This window comes from Macadamia integrifolia, chromosome 7, assembly GCF_013358625.1.
Source record: "Macadamia integrifolia cultivar HAES 741 chromosome 7, SCU_Mint_v3, whole genome shotgun sequence".
Classification (NCBI taxonomy): Eukaryota; Viridiplantae; Streptophyta; class Magnoliopsida; order Proteales; family Proteaceae; genus Macadamia; species Macadamia integrifolia.
In genome coordinates, this window is record NC_056563.1 from 33,183,694 (window position 1) to 33,206,975 (window position 23,282).

The following is a 23,282-nucleotide window of genomic DNA, read 5'->3' on the forward strand; positions in this document are numbered from 1 at the left end:
AAAAAAAAGCCAATGAGCAGTGCCTCACCCGTCTAACGATTCTCTCTCTCTCTCTCTCAATCTCGTCCTCCCCTCATTCTCTTTCTCGCCTCTCTTTTTTCTTTCTCTCTTCTCTCACCTCCCTCCCTCTCTTCCAATTCGCTTTTACCGCTACTGTTTACTATTGCTGCTGCTGTTTACTGTCTACCGCTGCCGGCTGCTCTTAGCTGCTGCTGTTTTCTCTTAGCTGCTGCTGGTAATCTCTGATGATGCTGCTGTTATTCTCTGTTACTACCGCTGGACTATTGCAGCCTCTGTTTGCAACAACCAAAGGCCATATTACGTGGATAGATCATCACCTGGGCTGTTGCTGATCTCCTTTCAATGAACGGACTACTGCTGGGCACCACCTTCAAATCTGGGCTGTCTTCTTTATTCTCAGACCTAGGCAGCAGGTAAGTATAGAATGAACCCTCCCATTCCCCCCAATTATCCCCTCATTATTTACTCCGTTACTTCCGTTCGAACCCATCCCCTTTTAGCCATTGTTTAACCTTTATTTATATCACTGTTTGCCTTAAGTATTGCTGGTCTTATTATTACTAGTTTAACTGATTTTAGAGCATATAGCATGGGGTTTTTATCTACTTTTGATGCTTCATAGGCTAGTGTTATAACCTAATTTTGCTTGCTGCCATATTCCCTACCCCATGTTCCCCCTTGACACTTGAGTGAGTTCATATGCTTTTCTTCCTAGATTATTATTGCTCTTTGTTACTTTGTTCATTAGCCTCACTTTACTTTGCATGTAATCCTGTTTGTTGAGCTTCCTTATCCTAACCAGCCCAAATCCTTTGAGTTTGCCCTACCTAGTTAGTTAATCTTGCAGGAAACCTAGTCACCTAAGAACCCCCTACATCATCTTGGTATCAGAGCGATGGTTTTGTCTAGGTTTAGGGTAATTAGGTGATGTTGTCCGTTGTTTACATGTCTTACCTTTTGAGGTCTAGTCTCCGTCACAAATTGTCCATAGTCGAGTCTGAATTAAGAGAGCGTTACCATAGGTTAGAGGACACCCTTTTCTTCCTTAGATTGGCGGGACCAAATAGCATTGGACGTTATTCCCACCAAAAACAAATAATTAAGAGGGAGATTTCTGACCTCAAGATTGAGAGAGTTGACTACCCGTCTCAATTGGAGATTCTGAGTAGACTTTGAGTCTTTGGCGGCAACCGTACCTTGGCTGCCTATCTCCTTTATGTCCACTCGTAGCAGTAGAGCATACCAGGATATGTCTGACCCTCCTAGCACCTCCATCCAACCTGAGCAGTTGGCTGAATTCATGAAAGCCGTCCAAGCTACCATTCAAGCTAACCAAGTTATACAGGAGACACAAGCTACCCATCTCCAAACCCTTACCGATAAGTTGGCTGCCATCGAGACAAGTGCCCAAAACCTGATGGACGGTAAGGCCGTAACACAACTGGCACTGAACCTAGGGGCAGAGGCCCTAACCCTGAGGAAGTAAACGAGAATAACCAAGCTGATGGTTATGACCAGTTAGGGAATAACTTCCAAGGCCTAGGGCGTGGTAGGGATCGGGGTAGGGGTCGAGGCCCACCGCCAAGACGCCAAACCCAATATGGAGATAATGAGTGTTATGAGCATCATGATAGGGGCTTTGATGTCAGATAGATGATTAAAGTAGATGCCCTTACCTATGATGGTCAGATTGATGCTAGGATCCTTCTGGATTGGATCAAGCAGATGAATAGGTACTTCGATTTCTACGATATGCCAGAGGAAGTCTGCTACCGATTTGCTAAGTTCAAGCTTATTGGAGCTGCCCAGGACTTCTGGACAGACCTAGAGTACCAGAAGGACCACCTAGGACTTGAGCCAATCACCACCTGGGTAGAAATGCAAGAGAGGCTCAACAGGGAATTTTTGCCTATCACTTATAGGCTCCAGTTGTTGAATGAAATGAATACCCTGAAGCATGGAAAGTTGACTGTGACCGAATATATGAGCAAGTTCAATGAATTGAAAATTAAAAGCCGTATTCGAGAGGATGTTGAGCAGACACTATCCAGATTCCTTATCGGGATAAACTCCGAAATTCAGTCTCGTATGGCACCCCACCTAGTGCGAGACATTCCACAGGCCTTCAGGATAGCCCTTGAGGTGGAATCCTCCATAAAAACTTATTCTCAAAGGAAAAGCTTCCAAGCTGGGGAGTCCCAATTTAGAAAACCACCCCAAGGCTCAACTGGATTGCCAAAGCCCCTTGTTGTATCACAGCGTCAATTTGACAATAGGGATAAAGAAATTTTGGGAGAAGCACCCAAGAGTAGTGGGCAACAACAATGCTTCAAGTGTCGCGGGTTTGGTCACTTCTCCAAAAAGTGTCCCAATAGGAATCTTTATGTGGGAGAGGAGACTCCTGAAGAAGGTGACCAAGAGGGTTTTCAGAACCATGAGTATGAGGACCATAGACCAGATGAGACCATATCTGATGAGGACACTGAGGAGGCCGGTGAACTCAAGCTCGGCATTGTGCGATGCATGGTCTCACAACCTAGGAGTAGCGATGATTGGCGGCAAATTAATATTTTCATCACTTACATATGTCATCAGGGCAAGAACTGCCACGTAGCCATAGAAAGCGGGAGTTGCATGAATGTGGTCGCCAAGAGCGCTATCGCTCGAATGAGCCTCAAACCTGAACCCCCCCCAAGCCTTACAAGGTTGCCTGGGTAGATTAGTCCACCATCCCCGTTAATCTGAGGTGTCTAGTTCCCCTACACTTTGCAGGATATGAAGATCGAGTGTAGTGTGATGTCCTAGAGATGGATGTCGCCCACATCATCCTAGGTAGACCCTGGTTATATAACCGGGATGTCACCAATTATGGGAAGTCTAATACCTATGTCTTTGAGTTCAAAGGGAAGAAAATCAGACTAACCCCCAATGCCCCTAGGGAAGTTAGGGTTCCAGAACACAAGGGAAGTACATCCAAACACACTCCCACCAAAACACTCAACATTTTAAATCAACAACAATTTGAAAGAGAGTGTCAAGAGTCAGGGGTGATTTATGCTCTAGTTGCCAGACAGAGTAATACCGATAGGTCACGCCTATTCACTGAGGCTCCCAGAGAAGTACAACCCTTGTTAAGGAAATTCGAGAGGTTATTCCCTGAGGAACTACCTGATGAGTTACCACCTATGTGTGACATCCAACACGCTATTGACTTAGTTCCAGGATCCTCTCTCCCGAACTTACCCCATTACCGAATGAATCGCATAGAACACACTGAACTCAAACGGCAAGTGGATGAACTGTTACAGAAGGGATTCATTAGGGAAAGCCTTAGCCCGTGTACTGTACCTGCCTTGTTCACGCCAAAGAAAGATGGCACCTGGTGTATGTGTTGATAGTAGGGCCATCAAAAAGATCACCATCAAGTATAGGCTCCCTATCCCTAGGCTTGATGACATGTTGGATATGATGGCCAACTCTTCGATCTTTTTGAAGATTGATCGTAAGAGCGGGTACTACCAAATTAGGGTTAGGCCTGGAGATGAGTGGAAGACAGCCTTCAAGACGAAGGATGGCCTCTTTGAGTGGTTAGTCATGCCTTTTGGCTTGTCAAATGCACCAAGCACCTAGCACCTAGCACCTTCATGAGGATAATGAATCAAGTGCTTCAACCATTCATTGGCAAGTTCCTAGTGGTTTACTTTGATGACATCCTTATCTACAGTAAGACCCCATCTTCCCACTTGGATCACATACATAAGGTTTTTCATATGCTCTTACAAGAGAAACTCTATGTCAACCTCAAGAAGTGCACCTTCATGAGTGATCAAGTCATCTTCTTAGGATTTGTTGTCAACTCAGGGAGTGTCTGCTAACCCTGAGAAAGTGAGAGCAATTGTAGAGTGGCCTGAGCCTACTAATGTCCATGAGGTACGAAGCTTCATAGCTTAGCCACTTTCTACAGGAGGTTCATTTCCCGGTTTAGTTCTATTATGTCTCTTATCACCGATTGCATGAAAAAGGAGTTTCAATGGACTAAGAGTGCTACAAAGGCCTTTAATGAGATTAAAAAACTTATGACTGAAGCTCCAGTCCTATGCCTCCCAGATTTCTCCAAGGTCTTAGAAATGAATTGCGATGCATCTGGTATTGAGATAGGTGGTGTCCTAAGACAAGAGGGTCACCCTGTTGCCTATTTTACTGAGAAGCTTAATGAAGCTAGGCAACAATATTCCACATACGGCAAGGAATTCTATGCAGTTGTCCAATCATTGCATTATAGGCGACATTACCTTCTACCGCAAGAATTCGTGTTATTCTCTGACCACCAGGCTCTGAGATACCTGAGTGCCCAAAAGAAACTTAACCAGAAACATGCCAAGTGGGTTGACACTTTTGTACTCAAGCACAGACTTGGTGTCGAGAATACTGCTGTAGATGCACTGAGCAGGGTGAACATATTCCTTAGTCGCACCAATGCTAGGAGTCGAGCTAGTGTGCTCTTCCAGGCAATAAGTGTAGAAGTTGTAGGGTTCGAGCGAGTCAAGGACCAATACCCCACCTGTCCTGATTTTAGTGAGCCATTCACTTCCTTGAGTGAAGGCAACTCAGTCAACCGCTCGGACTACCTACTTTGGGAGGGCTTCCTTTTTAAAGGAAGCAAGTTGTGCATTCCCAGGAATTCACTTTAAGATTTCCTGATCTGGGAATTGCATGTTGGGGGAGTCGCTGGCCATTTCGGTTGAGATAAAACCATCACCCTTGTTGAGGACCGATTCTTTTGGCTAGGACTGAAGAGGGATGTTGCTAGAGTTGTGAGTCAGTGTAGGACATGCCCGACTGTCAAACAAAAGCAAAACACGGGTTTGTACACTCCCCTACCCGTTCCCCATTCCCCATTCCCCATTCCCCATTCCTCATTCCCCATTCCCCTTAGCAGGACCTTAGCATGGACTTTGTGCTTGGTCTACCAAAAACTTCGAGAGGCCATGATTCTGTTCATGTGGTTGTGGACCGCTTCTCGAAGATGGCCCATTTCATCCCATGCTCTAAGACCTCTAATGCATCCATAGTAGCCAGACTTTTCTTTAATGAGGTTGTTAAGTACCATGGGTTGCCCCTCACCATAGTGTCTGATAGGGATGTTAAGTTCACCAATCATTTTTGGAGGACCCAATGGCGGATGATGGGCACGAAGCTCCGTTTTTCCTCCGCTTTCCACCCTCAGACCGATGGCCAGACCGAGGTTGTCAATAAGAGCTTAGGGAATTTTTTGCGTTGCCTTAAAGGAGAACACTTTACCAGTTGGGATCGAGTCCTTAGCCAGGCTGAGTTTGCATATAATATTTCTAAGAACTGTACCACTGGTCTGTCCCCCTTTGAGATCTGCTTAGGAGACCAACCCCGGGCACCCATAGACCTTATCCCAGTCGTGTCTAGTTCTAAAACCTCCCAGTTAGCCAAGTCTTTTGCTCAGCATATACATGATTTGCATGCAGGTATAAGAAGACAGATAGCACTAAGCAACGAGCAATATAAGTCGAAGGCAGATGTGCACAGAAGACTACAAGAGTTTTAAGTGGGCGATATGGTGATGGTTAGAATTAAGCCGCAACACTTTGTTAGGGGAAAAGTGAGCAAGCTGCATACTAGTAGCATAGGTCCGTTCAAAGTACTCAAGAGGATAGGTGCTAATGCGTATGTTTTGGATCTTCCAGCTAGTATGGAAATCAGTAATATTTTCAATGTTGAAGACCTTGTCCCATACCATGGTACCTCTGCCATTACCCCTTTCTATCCTGATGACTTTGAGGACTTTCCCTTCACCATTGATAAGACTACTGAACCAAACCAACTACTTCCCCCCGCCTCATTACCACCTGTGCCTATGGTCATGAGAAGGACTGAAGAAGTTGAGAAAATCCTTGATGAGAAGATCGTGTCCGCATACACTGGAGGTTCTAGAGAGTTCTTGGTCAAGTGGCGTGGACGTCTGAAAATTGACAACACCTGGATCACAATGGAAGAAATCCAACAACTCAACCTAGACCTGCTTGAATATTACATGAGCTTTAATTCACCGGAGGTGAATTCTTCCAAGCCGGGGAGAGTTGATGGGGACATCAAAGTATACAATCGAAAGAAGAAGGCCTAACCAGTCCCATCTCTATGGTTGGAAGATTAGAAGAAACCAGGAAGGATGATAGAAGATAGAAGAAAGAAGAAGGAAGAAAGGAGGAAGAAGGTTGTTGGTCGACCCTTCTTGGTCTACCGTGAGAATGAGGAAAGAGACTATCGCTAGTCTCTTCCTCTTTCTCTCTCTCTCCTATCATCCAGATTTTGTGGACCCCACAGCTATTAGTTATTTTAGTAGCTTATTTCCTAGTACCTTGTTTTATTTAAGTCTTTGAATTAAGTAGGAAACTAAATAACACTTCTATTTTATTTCTTATTTGTTTTAGGAAACTTTTATTCTGAAATTATATTCCTAGAGCTAATCTTTTTTTTTAGTAACTAGTTCTCTATTTATGTGTAAGGCCATTGGCCATCTTCCAATTAATGAATTAGAATTGAAAACAAAAAGCCAATGAGCAATCCCCCACCCCTCTAACGATTCTCTCTCTCTCAATCTCGTCCTCCCCTCATTCTCTTTCTCCCTTCTCTTTTTTTTTGTTCTCTCTCGATTCTCTTCTCTCGCCTCCCTCTCTCTCTTCCAATTCCCTTTTACTGCTACTGTTTACTGTTGCTACTGCTGCTGTTTATTGTCTACTGCTGTTGGATGTTCTCTGCTGCTACTGTTTACTGTCTATTGCTGCTAGCTGTTCTCTGCTACTGTTGTTTTCTCTTGGCTGCTGCTGTTAATCTCTGTTGATGCTACTGTTATTGCTACTGTTGTTTTCTCTTGGCTGCTGCTGTTAATCTCTGTTGATGCTACTGTTATTCTCTGTTACTACTGCTGCACTATTGCAGTCTCTATTTGCAACAACTGAAGGCCATATTACGTGGATAGATCATCACTTGGGCTGCTGCTGATCTCCTTTCAATGAACGGACTACTGCTGGGCACTATCTTCAATCTGGGCTGTCTTCTTTATTCTCAGACCTAGGCAGTAGGTAAGTATAGAATGAACCCTCCCATTCCCCCCATTATCCCCTCATTATTTACTCCGTTACTTCCATTAGAACCCACCCCCTTTTAGCCATTGTTTAACCTTTATTTACATCACTGTTTGCCTTAAGTATTGCTGGTCTTCTTATTACTAGTTTAACTGATTTTAGAGCATAAAGCATGGGGTTTTTATCTACTTTTGGTGCTTAATAGGCTAGTGTTATAACCTAATTTTGCTTGCTGCCATATTTCCCTACCCCATGTTCCCCCTTGACACTTGAGTGAGTTCATATGCTTTTCTTCCTAGATTATTATTGCTCTTTGTTACTTTGTTCATTAGCCTCACTTTACTTTGCATGTAATCCTGTTTGCTGAGCTTCCTTTATCCTAACCAACCCAAATCCCTTGAGTTTGCCCTACCTAGTTAGTTAATCTTGTAGGAAACCTAGTCACCTAGGAACCCCCTACATCACTTAGTCTCATCTTTAGGGTTGAACAAATGGAAATCTTTATAGTGGTCATACTCTTCCCAAAGACCAGTAAGAAGTATTATAGTATTCAGGAGACAGACATATCCTCTGCTTCATTGTGAGAATCTACCGAAGGAGTTGATAAACCTTGTCAGAATCGCTAACATGGTCAAATGTCTTAACTAATTTGTCCATGGTTTAAGTGCACGGTATTGGATTGGGGATTGATCACCTTGGAAACCGATATGATACTAATGTGGATTGGCCATTTTTGCCCCTGGTTCCCTTAAAATTGGGTTTTTTGACAGATTTACCCCTGATCTACACCATTCTACTGATATGGGATTGATCCATGTCCAATACCTCGAACCATGACGTTGTTCCAAATATCTTTCGCGGTATCCTTTCCCATAAATCTCCTACCGATTTCAGATTTCATAGAGAAAATCAACGAAGTCATAACCGTTGGATTTTCCATCTCCCATCTAGGGTATGCTGAATCACATGGGGGTGAAGCCCAAATGGCATTAATGACGTAACCCAATTTCCCACAGCTTTGTAAGGACAGCTTGATAGAGAGAGCCCAGTCCAAGTATTTTGTATTATCCAACTTGACAATGGATATCTAGGTGTTAGTATCGTCCATAATGACTGGGCTAGGAGTAACACCACTTATTCCCCCCAATTGAGATTTCTATTGATCCACTAATTTTAGACATAATGTGAAGACACACATATCAGATGGGGAGTTAACCTTCTCCACAGGAGTTTCTTCCCAACACATACAACGACTCTGGACAAAAAAAAAAAAAAAAAGACTCAGAAACAAAAAGACCCCAAATATCTCATATAAAACCTTGAACACTCTTCAATTAAATGAGTATTTCAAAGTGAGAATCCATTGTATTTTAATTTGCAAACTTCAAATACCATAACCAGCAACCATGGTTCTAAATCTCCCCAAAAGAAATTTCGGTATAGCCCGAGACGAAACCAGGGGTTGAAACTAAAATGCTACTAGTTTCGACAAAATTTCCCAAGTTTCGCATGGTTCGACCAAACTGGTCCAACCCATGAGGCCATGCTTATATAGGTGACATCTTTTAATGGAAACATACATTATTTCCCATATTTTGATAGAAACTCTCAAGTTTCGTGGGGTTCGACCAAGAAAGGGGGAATTTCGCCACAACACATCAATTTTTGTTCAAGTTTTTACAATCCTCTTTTACCATCTTGCATTATCAACCAAAACCAACCTAGAGAGGACTTCTTGGAGCTTCAAGGTGAACCCATTTTCCCCAAAACTTCTTTTTTTGTTCAATATAGTAGTAAACATATTAAAAAAAATTCAAAGCAACCACGTGTACCATGTATGCCCACATCCTCACAGTCTCATTGAGGCATTCCCAAGGTTGGGATACCAGGAACATGTTGATGATGGGGCTTATAGGTGGGCAGTGATGGAGTTTTAAAACAATTGAGCCCAAAACATGTCATGGGATTCATGTGTTGCATTCAAAGGAGTGGCTACGACATCTGCAGTGTTACGCATCTTGTGAATTGGAGCCGCCAAGAAACTCCTAGTATTGAGTGGTGAGTGTTGTATGACTAATTCATTATCTAAGTTATATGTTTCGATTGTTTTAATAGCTTATTTCTAGTATCAAATTATATGTAGACTTAGTGTTTATAACAAAATAACAAAACTAGTGTACAACATCATTCAGCATACATAAGCAAACTTGGGTTAACATAAGTACCATTTTGGGTTTTCTTTTAGTGAAAATAGTTCATGGATTAGCTTTAAAAGGTCAAAAATAGGCTGTATACAAAAAATCAGACCAAAAAAACACTTCTAGGGGGTTGAAACAAAGGTTTCCACATAGCCCAGAAAAAGCACCTGGTTTCCCCGATATTTCGCAAGTTTCAACCAAGGTCAAAAAACCTTGCCAGCAACAAAAAATCACTGATTAACTCAAACACAGCACTCACAGCAAGAATAACATCCAACAATCCAAGCCTGGAGGTGAAACAGAGCAGCAAAGTTTGGGGTTGCAGAGAATGAGTGCAATATAGACTTGAAAGAGGACTCAGGTTCCAGCTTCAACAGGTTTCAGATGAAGAAGAAACAAGTAAGGGGTTCCAGAGTTGGTGGTAGTACTGTCCAGTCTGAGATCTCCAATGATTATGTGTTAACAGCTCCCAGCTTCACCCGCGGAAACTTCTATTGAAAGCTTTAGTCATCGCTATGATTTACACTTGGTAATTCCTGCTCTGGAAACCTATATTGTTGTTGGGTTCCAAAGCTAGAGAGCCCAGGTTGCATAGTCATTGATCAACTCCCAAACCTAGGTGCACTGATACCAAGTTCGATAATAGAGATAAAGAAGAGAAGTGATAAAGTATGAGGAAGGAAGAAGAAGAAATAGAAGATGATGAAGATGAAGAGAGGAAGAAGGAGAAGAAGAAAAGGTCGGAGTAAAAAAGTTGGGAGAGAGAGTTCGATACCTCTCCCCTATATTCAATAACATTAGATAAAAAGAGAAATTACATGAATGCCCCTCCAACATAACATACACATGTGTGCTTATTCCCATTCTATTTACTATTCTGCCCTCAAAATATGTACTTCTAACATGAACATGTATAAGTGTAGTAAAGAAAGCTGTAGCTTATAAGAAAGGTAATTCTAATACAGCAAATAATACAATGATACAGTTCACCAAATAATATGGCCAAAGTGCCCAAGGGCAATCATGATTCATGAATAGCATTCTCAAAATAGAACTATCAAAATCTTACATGGAACTTTAATAACAAAATTTAAGGTCATCAACAACAAATAAGCATCAACACTATAACAATGCAAACAATATCAAAGATCATCCTATAATTTCTTGACATAAAAATGAATTCTCTTTGGTAGTAGACCAGGCAGAGCAAAAGGTAAGTCAAACAAGTTGGAAGCATACACAATAGCGGAAACTGCACGGCAATATCTCTCCCACATACTGCGAAATCTTGGCTGTCCTCCAAGATCCCACAACTTTATTGTGACATTTCCTTTTGTCACCTTCCTCATATTAAACCCTACCTGTTCACCCATAAAACAAGTAAAGAATAAAGTTATTCCCAGCAAAGTCTTGTCATGCAGCAGCACGCTCTAAAAGTAAAAACGTCTCTCACGGTATGACAAGCAATAAAACTGTCTGAAGCATGCAAACTAGATAAGTACGCACCGTAGGGATCATATCTTCGCTATATCCTCCAGTCTGCAATGAAGAACCAGACACAGTGCCTTAAACCAGGAGCATTTAAAAAGAAATCCTACAGATAGTACTAAGAAAATACATTTACTTACAGCAATGACATTCACAAGCGAAGTTTTTCCGGCATTCTGAAGTCCTATCAAGGACAACTCCATTTCTTGCTTGAAGAAAAGGCTGCAGTTGAGTCAAACAAAAATATATATATAAATCCAGAAACAGAAAGAACCCTTTTTAGTAGAAAAAGTAAAAGAACAAACATGTCTATAGCTTTCAAAGCATTTGGAGTTCTATGTGAAGACTGTGTAAAATAATTTTATATGGACAGCATGTGAGCTCCCATCAAGATTAAGGTTGGCCATCAACAAGCATGCTAGACGTATTCAGTAAAAAGCAAGGAACATTTATCTTAGCATTAGAGAAAATATAATGCACCAAGATTGCTAACTCCCGAACTAAACCAAGCAATATAATTTGCACCCACAAATGTCTAAGTTACAAAGACTAGCCCAGTTTTCATTTCCTGGCCCCAAACATGTTAAGCACGAACAAGCTACACACTATCAGCCATTTATGCAGAATTTTTCTTGAAAAAAGAGAGAGAGAGAGTGTGTGTATGAGGGGGGGGGAGAGGGAGGGCGGCAGAGAGAGCGAGAGAGAGAGCTTGCCACAAAAAGAAAATCTAGAGCAGAATGAATATAGTTACAAGTGATTTCCTATAATTGGACGTATGCAAGTGAGTTCTTAGATGGTTGTGTAGGACAACTTATATCTGTGCCAATCCAGTCTTCCACTCATTTATTTCCGTATCATTGAGGCACATGCCTGAAGTGCGAGGTGCACCTCATCACTCAGCATACACCTTAGTGCAGCTTTGTGAGGTTCAGCTGAGGAGCAAGGAAGGCACAATGAGGTGAGCACCTCAGTTATGATGCATGTTTGGACCAAAAAATAGGTATTTTGTCAAATAAAAATAAAAAATACAAACTTACAACAAAGTACCGATGACATTCTAGTTAAATAAAATATTTGTCTACACAACATGTATTTCAAGAGCTATTTTTTTCTTTTATAGCTACTGTCCAACCCTAAACCAAGGAGAACAAAGATCCTAAAACAAAGGGGACTGAAAGCTTGATTGAAGACTTGAAGCTTGAAGGAGTGACCTAGGCAGCTTCAAAGGTCTAGGAAAGTCTTTTTGCCCCCTCATCTCTCTCTCCCCATGTGTGTGTTCTATGGCACTACTCTATATACTCTGCACTCTAGCATCTGTTTTTCAATTTTTTGTCCCCTCGCCCTCTCTCAACATGTGTGTGTGTGGGTAGGTGTGCAGGTGTCCTTTGCAAAATCAGCATCATCAACATCATGCTCCACATTAGCAACTACATTCACTTTCTAACGAAGAGGGCAGACCTTTGCAAAATGCCCATAGTCCTAACAGTGATAACATTGTGTCTTGCTACTACTGGTCATTGATGCCTTCCCTTCATTGCCAAAACGTGTAGGGGATGTGGCATGTGTAGGACCCATATTTGTGGGTCTAGGTGCTAGAAAATGTCTCTGATTCTCCCAGACTTGAAACCAATATCTTCTCAAATAGGATGTCAGTAGTTCTTTTCTGCACGCATAGCCTTCTCAAAGCAATCCTGGAACTGTGAACATATGTGATGCCAATTGCCTTGTTGATTTCAAGCTTCAATCCCAATCTAAACCAAGATAATAATTGAATACCATTTTCAATCAAAGCATGTACAAGCAAAAAGAGAATCAAACTTCATATATTCAGCTATTGATGAATTCCCTTGACGAAGAGAGTTTAATTGGTCGTGCAATTGAGTTTTGAATGTTTGTGGCAGCTATCTCTCCTTCAGTTCTTCTTTCGCTTCGTCCCACGTAGTGTGTGCTCTGCCACAACTCTCAACTTTCCTTTCATAAGTCCTCCACCAATCAATTTAGTTCAAGCCAACTTCATCTTTCTTGTTTCAAAGAGTTTGAACCATTCAAAGTAATCATCCAAGCTTGCCAAGTATTCATAAACTATTTGTGGATCACGTTTCCCACTATACTCCTTCAGTTTTAGCTTGACCTTCTCTATGTCATTAAAGCATCGTGGGGGTGCACCAGTACAACAATTAAAATATACAAGCATGTGGTCTTCAAAAGTTGCTTGGGTTGTGTAAACCCTCTATGAAAACCCCTATCCATGAACCTCTGGTTGCCAGCTGTAAATTGTGTTGGAAATCTAACTGAAATTGAATCAATTGAACAACTGGTTCAACCAGGACTAATTTAAAATAACTTGAAAACTTAAAACAATGTGGACCCAAGCCTTACAAATAGGTTGGGACACGCTAAGCCTGCCATTTCTTGGACCTCCTATGATGTGTTTGTCTTCAGACTGCATCATCCACCCCTCACTATCAAGTGGTGGTGGTGGTGGTGGTGGTGGGGGAAGAGGAGGAGGAGGAGGATTGTGCAGAAACATAAACATGAAAAGGGAAATAGTATATTACTTCCTAAATCACGTAACATCCCCGAACTGTTGTTCTCCTGTGCCTTTTTTCCATTATCTTGATTTTGTATTTAATATGAATTTATCCTCCTGTTCTTGTGTTTCTTGTTAAACTTTCATCCATTTTCCAAAATCATTGCAGTATTCACAGGTACTCTCTGGTAACACAAGAGAGAAAAGCTAATGTGACTGAAGGGAAACATGTAGCAAGCAGGACTGGACATCATTGAACCATGAAAAGCTAGGAACCAAGATCAACAAATCCCAGTAACATAAGGACAAGAGAATTAAACCGAGCAGTTCATAAAGCATCATTACAGGTCACCTTTCTGCTTTTCATCACCAAATTTGTTTGTATTACACTCCTAATCATCAATGGATTTTAGTCAGAAACAAGTTTAGATATTAACCCAAGCTCACAGAAAAGTGGAGCTAGTTGAAAATTCAAATTATTTACCCTTTAAACATAATCGAGAGAAAAAATAAACACAAAATGTCATATTCACATCCCCACAAACAACGATCCAAGAGAAAAAAGCAACTTACGTATCATGTACATTAATAATTAAATTAACAAATGGAATACCAGTGCTTTTTGTATCGTCAGACCAAAGCAAGTCCTGATGAAACTCATAATGGTAATATTTAACATGTAACAAACAAGGGCCAAAGGATGAGAAAACGGCAAAGAGTAAGTAAACAATGCCGCAGATTGGATCAAACGCAGGATTCTCATGATAAGTAAAGCCAAAGTTCCTGAAAACAAATATATATATATATATATATATATATACACACAAGCAAAGAGACCAAAAAGAACAGCAAAATTATTTACCTTCGCAGCCAATTGAGGAAAGCCTCCCATAACCCCATTGTAGAATAATCCGGGAACTGAAAAGTATGTAAAAGCACGAAAGAATGAAAGAATTGAATTTGAGAACGAAAACAGCAGAGATTTTAAGAAAGCTCGACTTTAAATAGACTTCAAGCCTTCCGAAAGCTTCTTTTTCCCAAAATTCCGTATCCGATGAAAGAGACGGAGGAGGGAGGGAGTCCCTCAACAAGTAGTGTTACTAAAAATAAATAACTTAAAAAGGTCGATTAACCATTTTAAAACCCCAAAATTACTATTTAAAAAGAAATCAATGGATTTTACAATTCCGGTTATCAAGGCATATGGTATTTAGTTCGCTGGCTCATGGAGTTATGTTCATGGCTGCCTTACCAACTACCGTACGCCTACCTTTCAAAAACAAAGGTCCACAATGTTTCCTTCGATAAGGCCCCGTTTGTGGGAAAGGATATTGCGTCGATCCCAGCAACATTGAAATAAGGCAAAATGGCCATGGTACATGTAGAAAAATAGGAATATGGAACGTTCGGAGCCCTGTGAATATTCACGTGAATGATATGATTGACACATGTTAAATCGATCCTCTCTCTCTCTCTTCTGGTTTTTTCTTTAAGGTTGTTCCTTCTTTCTTCTTCCTTTTTCATTGCTCTCTAGTCTAATTGAAGTTTTGTTTATTAATCTCACTGAATATTTGCATCCACGGTAAATTCTCATAGGTTAATAATATCTACCAAAGAAGTAATAATAAATTTTTAAATATTCAATAGCTTTGTTTACTATATAAATTCAAATTTGTCCTCTACCATACATGCAAGCTTTACTGTCCAAATCCCTTCCCTGATGATTAATATTGTAAACATGGTATTTGGATATGTGTGACCAAGTCTCTCATATGCTCAATGCCTGAAAACAGTTATGTTGATTTTTTTCTTACCTCATCCTATTTTGAGAGAGAAAGAGAGAGAGAGAGATGATGATGATGGCGCCTGTAGAAAGAAGGAACGGCGTTGAAGAAGAAGCAAGAGAGAGAGAGAGAGAGAAATGAGATTTCCCAGCATAATCAAAGCAGGAGTCTGCTTATATTGGATTTTTATTTTTTATTTATTTATTTATTTATATAAAAAAATATATTAGACAAGTTAAGTAACCACGTCCGTCATCTCTCAACCATCAAAACTATGAATCAATGACAATATAAAAAACTAATAGATGGTTTAGATTAATCTAATATTAAACGGACGGTTAATATTAAAAGAAAGTGAAAATAAGATTGCAATACGTACGTCCTACTACCACTCGCCTAAAATAATTCCATCAATATTTTTCCACTTCAATTTTACTATTTAAACAAACAGGCCCTAAGGCTTCTGTACATTTTTTCTTTTTTTTTAGGTCTTTGAGGTACCAATACTTGATCTGGTTCCCAAGGTACAACATAAGATTTTAACCATTGAAGCAGCCAAGGGCATTGGTATTATAGCATTATATTGAAATGTACAAAAGTCAGATTGATCTAAATATTAAGTCATGCAAGTACATGATGATATGGACATGTCCCCAAAATCGAGGCTCTGTACAATTGGGCCTTGCCCTAGCGGTTTGGAAATTCTTGCTTAAGTGCTTACCGAGGGTTGGTCAGTGAATCAATTCCTCTAATGTGCATCAATGCTTGGCATATGTACCACTTTATTATTTTTATTTTTATTTTTTTTTTTTTTTTGTGGAAAGAAAATTTACTGATGAAAAAAACCATGTGTACAGCTAATAGCCTCATTCGCACAAAGGTCTTAAAGCCATGGAGTGATAATCGGCCAATCTGTCCTACACATGATGGACAAGGCCTTCCTTGCCAGGGCATCTGCAACAGAGATTACAGTCCATGGAATAAAGTGAAAAGATATGGAAACAAAAGAAGAACATAACTTACGCACATCCTCAATAACAACTGCAACCTCACCTGGAGGAAAAATGCTTGGATCTTGAATGTAGCCGATGATCTCCTTACAATCCGATTCAATTAGAACACGGGTGTAGCCATAACCGAGAGCCTGCGAAAGCACCATTCTAATACCTAGAGCTTCTCCTTAAATAGCAAAGGCAAAGGGTTGAGGGATGGAGAGTGCCCTGTGTGGATGCCCATCATATTTCCTATAGATAATTCCCAGTCCACCAAAAATCCCTCCCTGTGGATGGGCAGCATCACAGTTTGCCTTCACAAAATCCATGGTTGGGGCCTCCCACTTTCCATATTCTGAAGTTCTAATGGTAGTTACAGTAGCAGGCGAAGAGTTTGGGACAACAATGGCCGAATGGCAATCCAGGAATGCCCTTTCTGCAGTAGAAGTGACCTCTTGTGGAGTCCAATCCTTTGTCCTAAAAAACCCATCGTTCCATGCACCCCACAAGTACCAGCATAGAAATGATGCACGAGAGAGAGTTTCACAAGCAAGCTTCTTGTCTTGAACCCCCAACCAGTCCTAACTCTTCAACCAATCTGTTAATCTCGGTGCTCTATCAGATGAAGGAGTATAGGAAAGAGTGCCCCCATACTAGAATGCCTTCGCAAAGTAGCATTCAAATAGAAGGTGGTCTACCAATTCATTGACTGCACCACATCTATGACATTTTGGATCCACTGGGACACGTCGTGAAAGTAGGCCTTCTCCCGTAGCCACACCTTCATTACAAGCTCTCCATATGAAGGACTTAATTTTCGGAAGAGTTTGGATTGACCAAATTCACTTCCATACAGCATCTGGAATCTGATCCCATTGGTGTACTCGAGAAGTGGATGCTTCTAAGGCAGACCTTACATCTTTGATTTTAGTCAAAAGATAATACGCCGACTTGACAATGGAAATACCATTTTTGGAGGCTCCCCAAACTTGCTTATCCACACTTGGAAAGATACTAAGCTGGATTTTTAAAATTGCTTCAATGTCTAGTGGTTGGAAAAATTGATGCAAAAGGTCCATTATCCATGATCTAGTAGAATGATCTATTAGGTCAGAGACCCTTGAAAGGGTGCAATCTACTGGCCTTGGCCCTTGGAGCTTGAAATGAGGTAGAGATGGTATCCAATTATCACTCCAAATATCCACCATGCTCCCATCACCAATGTGCCACGCCAATCCAGCTGTCAAGGTTTTCCTCCCTTCTAGCAAGCTATGCCATCCCCATGATGGTTTATTTCCCAGTCTTGCATTCATAAAATCAGATCTAGGGAAGTAAATGGACTTAAGAAATTGGGCCTAATATGAACCTGGAGAAGACCATAGACGTCATGCTGCCTTTGCCAAGAGAGCTTGATTTTGAAGCCTTGAGTCTTTGAAACCAAGCCCTCCTCGACTTTTTTGTCGACATAATCTTGACCATGAGATCCAGTGTATTTTTTCCCCCTTATCCGAGTCCCCCCAATAAAAATTAGCGGTTGCTTTCCTAATGGAATCATGGTGTGAGGCTGGGAGCTTGAAATGGGAACTTGTATAATTTGACATTGGAGATAGAGTTGCTTTAATCAATACTTCCTTTCCTGCATGAGAGAGTAAATTCTTTTTCCAACCTTGCAATTTATGAAGTGATTTCTCCCTCACTTCCTGGAATAAATATTTTTTTGAAATTCCAAATTCCGTTGGTAACCCCAAATACTGGTGGGTCCATCACCATACAGAATTTGAAGCACACGAGAGAACCATCTTTTGAACCTCACATGAGCATTTGGGCTGAAAGTGAGACTGGATTTTTGCAAGTTTATAGATTGACTTGTGGCCTTGCAATACAACTCAAGACAAGCTTTAAGAGTAGTGATTTCTTGAAGCTTAACTTGAGAAAAAAAGCAGACAATCGTCAGTAAATAGAAGATGTGTAACAGGGATCCCCTGTGGCGCACCTTAACTCCATGGAGTGTACCCGAATCTTCAGCATGCTTAATGATTGATATGAGAGCTTAAGAGCAAAGGATGAAGATAGCTGGTGAGATCGGGTCCCCTTGCCTAATACCACGTGTGGGAATGATTCCCCCTTTGATGGAGCCATTCACAAGGAGATTATAAGAGACCGTCCAAATACATGTCATAACTCGATCAACCCAAGCATGGCAAAACCCCAGCTTCAATAGCATGGATTCAATAAAGTTCCATTCCAACCAATCATATGCTTTACGCATATCTAGCTTCAATGCAAGAAATTTATCCTTCATTTTTTTTTTTGCTTCTTGATATAATGGAATATCTTGTGAGCCACCATAATATTATCAAAGATTAAATGAGAAGGGATAAACGCCGATTGGTTTGGTGAAATAATTTGATTCAATGCTCCCTAAAGCCGACCAGCTATGATTTTTGTAATGATTTTGAAAATCACATTACAAAGACTTATTGGGCGAAGTTGATCAGCAGCCTCTACCTGATTTCTTCAGTCTGATGTGTAGATCTCAAAATTATGAAGAATCTCTAACTTGAATCACCCAAATCGGAGTTAAGATTAGGGAGATATGGCCATTTGAAGTTGGAACAATGAGATAGCCTGAAATGGAATCTTCATAGGAGTGGCGTAGGCTTCACCGGCGGTGCGCGGAACAGAGGCGCAGATCTGACCATAGATCTCATCTAAAAGATCTTATGATATAAGCCGTCCGATTAAACCAATGGACAATAGATCTAAACCATTAGATTTGAATCTTACAAAGTCAAGGATGATGTCATCATAACGTATACGCTGACATCGTCAGACGCATTGTCGATCACCGATTGACTGATGTAGCGTGTTTCATGGTATGCTAGCAGGTAACTTTAATAAAGCTCCATTTATCTTGACCGTTAGATCGGAACCGATCTGATATGATTGGCTCAGATCAAGATATGGAAAATCTCTTTATAGATTTATGCACATGCACTACACACAATCAATACTCAATATGGTGAAGCGCCACACCATGATGTCCGATGCACTTCACTAATGAGGACCTTCACGCAGGAATCTAAGCCATCTCGTCAGTGCCCAAGTTCAGTAGCCGTTAGATGAGAATAATGCCTACGTGGCTTCATCTGAACCCTCCATTCTACAACTCGATACTCTCTTTTATTACAATCAAGCCCCTGCCTCCATATATTTCAGTGCTGAAACACCCTTATCAACTAAGACCTTTAAAACCTTTAAATTACACAAAAACTCCTCAAATTTCAAAATTAAAAGTTGGAAAATCCACCCAACACTGAGAGCATCTGATAAATTTTTCGGTTTGGATTTTCGAACCGGTTTCACAAAAACAGATGTAACTTTTTTCATACGATATCAATCGAGATGAAACAAAGTGCATTGGAACCGCGACTGGACGCTCTACGACTTTTCAAAAGATCTGATCATCTGACTCAGTCATATAAAAAGATAAAAATGCCCCTAGGCCTCTCTAATAATGCATCTTCCTCATACTAAATCAGAATGTGATGAGATTAGAACCGTTGGAAAGATCTAATTTTTGTTGTATCATTACATGGAGAACACTTCTTTTAAAAGATTCATCTTCAATGCCGAAATTTCCTCCGATTTCCATAAATATCGTAACTTCTTCATATAGCATCGAAACGTGATAAAATCAAATGCACTGGACTAGATAAATTATAATATATCTTTTTCATGAAGAAATGGTCTTCCAAAAATATCATTTTCACTGTCGAAAATGTCCCCAATCATAAATAATCCAATTTTACCAGTTTTGATCCAGAAACCCGCACCACCTACCATAGATGAATCAAAGCACTCCATGCACACAATGTGACTATGTTATCTCATCAGTAACATTGAACGTTGCCATGTCATCACTTTCGGCCACATCACCCATACTGGCCACATCATCACCGCCACGTGGCCGGGTTACCAACAAGGACAACCATACAACAACTCTGACTATCATAAAACAACACATACCGATCTTGCTTGAAACTAAGCTCCTATAGAAATTTTTTCATCCATAGCAACTCTTTACAAGCTTCCGTTGCTGCAATGAACTCTGCTTCGATAATAGAAAGTGTAACATGGGGTCATAACACTTATATCATTTCTGGGTACGAAAATAACTTAGAAAGATGCACTTAGTAGACCTCGGGGATAACTTGTCAACCTGCATATGTAGATTATGGACGAAACATACACACATAAAGACATAGGGTGGAACAGTAAAACTTGGTAAATTAGGGAACATAATAGAAAATGGAGACGTATCCGCTAAGACAAAGGATGGCATGCGATTAATCAAATAACAAGCGGTTAAAACACCATCACACAAAAAATGTTTAGGAACATGCATGTGAAGCATAATGGCATGGGCAACTTCAAGGAGATGCCGGTTCTTGTGCTCAGCTATCCCATTTTGCTGTGAGGTATAGGCACAACTAGTTTGGTGTATCATTCCATGGGTATCATAAAAATTAGATATATCAGTTTGAGCATATTTTAAAGTATTGTCAGAATGAAAATTTTTAATAGGAATGCCAAACTGAGTCTTTCTTTCATTATAAAATTTGTGAAACATATGTAAAAATTCAGATCTTTCCTTTAGCATGTATAGCCATATAAGGCGAGAATGATCATCCACAAATGTCACAAAATAGCATAAACCAAATCTGTTACTAACTCTGCAAGGACCCTATACATCATAATGGACTAAAGAAAATAAAGATAGACTACGAGACACAGAGCGAGATGGGAAAGACAAACGATGATGTTTACCCAACTCACATGCCTCACACTCTAACATAGGGATAAACTTAAAACTAGGAAATAAAAGTTGTAACCTAGAAAATGACAAATGACCTAAATGATAGTGCCATTAGAAAGGAGTCACGTCCCCAACAGCCATAGCAACAACAGTAGAAGGACAACCACTATTGAGGTAGTATAACCCATATTTTTTACGCCCTCCACCAATCGTCTTCCTCGTGTGAAGATCTTGAAAGACACAATAGGAAGGAAAGAAGGTTACTGAGCAATTTAAAGAAAAGGTTAATTGACTTACAGAGAGAAGACTTAGTCAAAATTATGGAACATATAAGACAGAAGATAAATTAATGGATTGGGTAGGTGAAATAATACCATGTCCAAGGACTGGTGTGGAAGTGCCATTAGCAAGGATAACAGAATTGAAATTGGCATTAGTAAAAAAATTCTTAAAAAGTGATGACTGACTGGTCATATGGGCAGAGGCACTTGAATCAATGATCCAAGGAGTAGATGTAGTTGGTAAGAAGGGCTGAAGTACCTATATGGGTTAGAGTAGCAGCGGATATAGACGCACCATTAGATGTATTAGAGGATGCCTCAAGAGTGTGCAAGCGCCGGAGTAACTGACTTATGTCATCATGCAGACCGATCAGTAGCTGAATCTCCTGAATAAGGTGTTGGTTTAGGATCAGTTGGAGCCATTGTGTCAGTACCATCATCAGACACTGCATGATTAGCTAATTGTGTTGCCCACTCTGGTTTACCATGCTTTGCCCAATAAGTCTCAACATTATGGTTGGGCTTTCCATAAAAAGGACACTGGCGAGTTAAATGATCAGAGGGTTGTCCACCATATCCTCGACCAACCAACCCATGACCTCCCCCACGACCGCGACCATGTCCACGATTGGCATGGAAGGTAGAACTATCTTTGGCAGAATGATCAGGTTTAGTGGAGGAAGTAATTCGCTACAGTTGTGAGTATGTATCATTCAGAGTAGGCACAATATCCCATGCAAGTAAGTGACTCTTCACTGCCTTCAAGTCATTATTCAAACCAGCCAAGAATTTAGAGATGAAGAACTCGTTACGCTGAGGCTTCAACTTGTCAATGTCAGTGGTCAAGGGTTGGAAGACATTGAGTTCTTCAACCATACATCTGAAAGTACTGTAATATTCAGAAAGTGGCTTGTCCGACTGGCGAAACTGAAATAGTTTTTCATAGATATCATAAATACGGGTCATATTCTTCTCCTGAGAGTAGGTCTCCTTCAAGTCATTCATATTCCCTTGGCAGTAGAGTGAAACATGACATTGGCTGCCACATCTGGTTCCATACTATTCCATAACTAAATTAAGATTAATGCATTCTCTCTCTTCCATTGAGCGTAACCAGTGTCAGATTCTTTGGGAGGACCAAAGGTAGTGTAATCAAGCTTATCCTTCGCCATCAGATAAACTTTGACGGACTGAGCCCAAAGAAGGTAATTTGAGTTTCCCTTAAGCTTGATAAAAGTAATATGGACATTCACATTGTCCGATGCAGAGGAGGTAGTAGTAGAGTAACAATAGTCTTGGTCTCAGCCATGAAAGTAAGAATTAATGACAAGTAAGTATTGCAAAGACAACCAAATAAGGAGAACTCACCAACCAGATCTGAGAAATAGCAGCCAAAGAGCAATTAGACCCCAAGAAACCAAAAAAAAAAATCCAGCTAATAGGTGCTGCTGATAGGGTGATGTCGACCTTGATGGGAGCAGCAAAGGAGGCTTCAAAAGCCTAGCAGAGTATGTAGAGAGGTAGTAAAACAACATCACATTAAACTATGAAGTAGTAGAGCTTCACACATAGGGCAGCAGCCAAAAAGACATCACACATAGGGGCGGCAGCCGTTAAAAAAACCTACAGAATTGTATATCGGCTTCAGCGATTCTAGAGAACAATGACTGAATACATGTTGCAGTGGTAGGAAGGCCTGATTGTGTTTATATCATTATAATCAGGTCAAAGAATTAAGGTATGAGTAGTAATAAGTGGCTGCGCACCAAAGAGGAGTGGCACAGGGTTGAGATCAGCAGAGAATGATGATGTCAATCCTTGATTTGATTACAAAAGGTCTGATACCATGTTACAATCCCAGATTCCTACAACCGAATCAGTAAAACCAGAAAAAGAGAGAAAGAAAAGAGAAAGAGGAAGAGAAGAGAGAGAGGAGAAATCGCAGAGAGCCTCAATGAGAGAGCAGCCTGCGATCAGTCCAGTATGAGGTTGATCGCAGGGTTTCTTAGAATATATAAGTGTAATGATATGTGAACAAGTACAAGACTGCCCCC

General features: G+C 40.6%; 1 protein-coding gene across 1 annotated transcript in view; it reads right to left on the minus strand.

The window, feature by feature from the left end:
• LOC122084579 (ADP-ribosylation factor-like protein 8a) overlaps nt 1-14,535 on the minus strand; it is a 17,231-nt gene extending 2,696 nt beyond the window's left edge. Inside the window, exons 1-4 of the mRNA XM_042652938.1 lie at nt 14,215-14,535; nt 10,963-11,044; nt 10,841-10,873; nt 10,574-10,695 (exon numbers count right to left, since the gene is read on the minus strand). Of these exons, the coding sequence (XP_042508872.1) occupies nt 10,574-10,695; nt 10,841-10,873; nt 10,963-11,044; nt 14,215-14,252 (275 nt within the window). The 5' untranslated portion in view covers nt 14,253-14,535. The remainder of the gene's footprint in view (nt 1-10,573; nt 10,696-10,840; nt 10,874-10,962; nt 11,045-14,214) is intronic.
• Between the last annotated feature and the right edge of the window lie 8,747 nt (nt 14,536-23,282).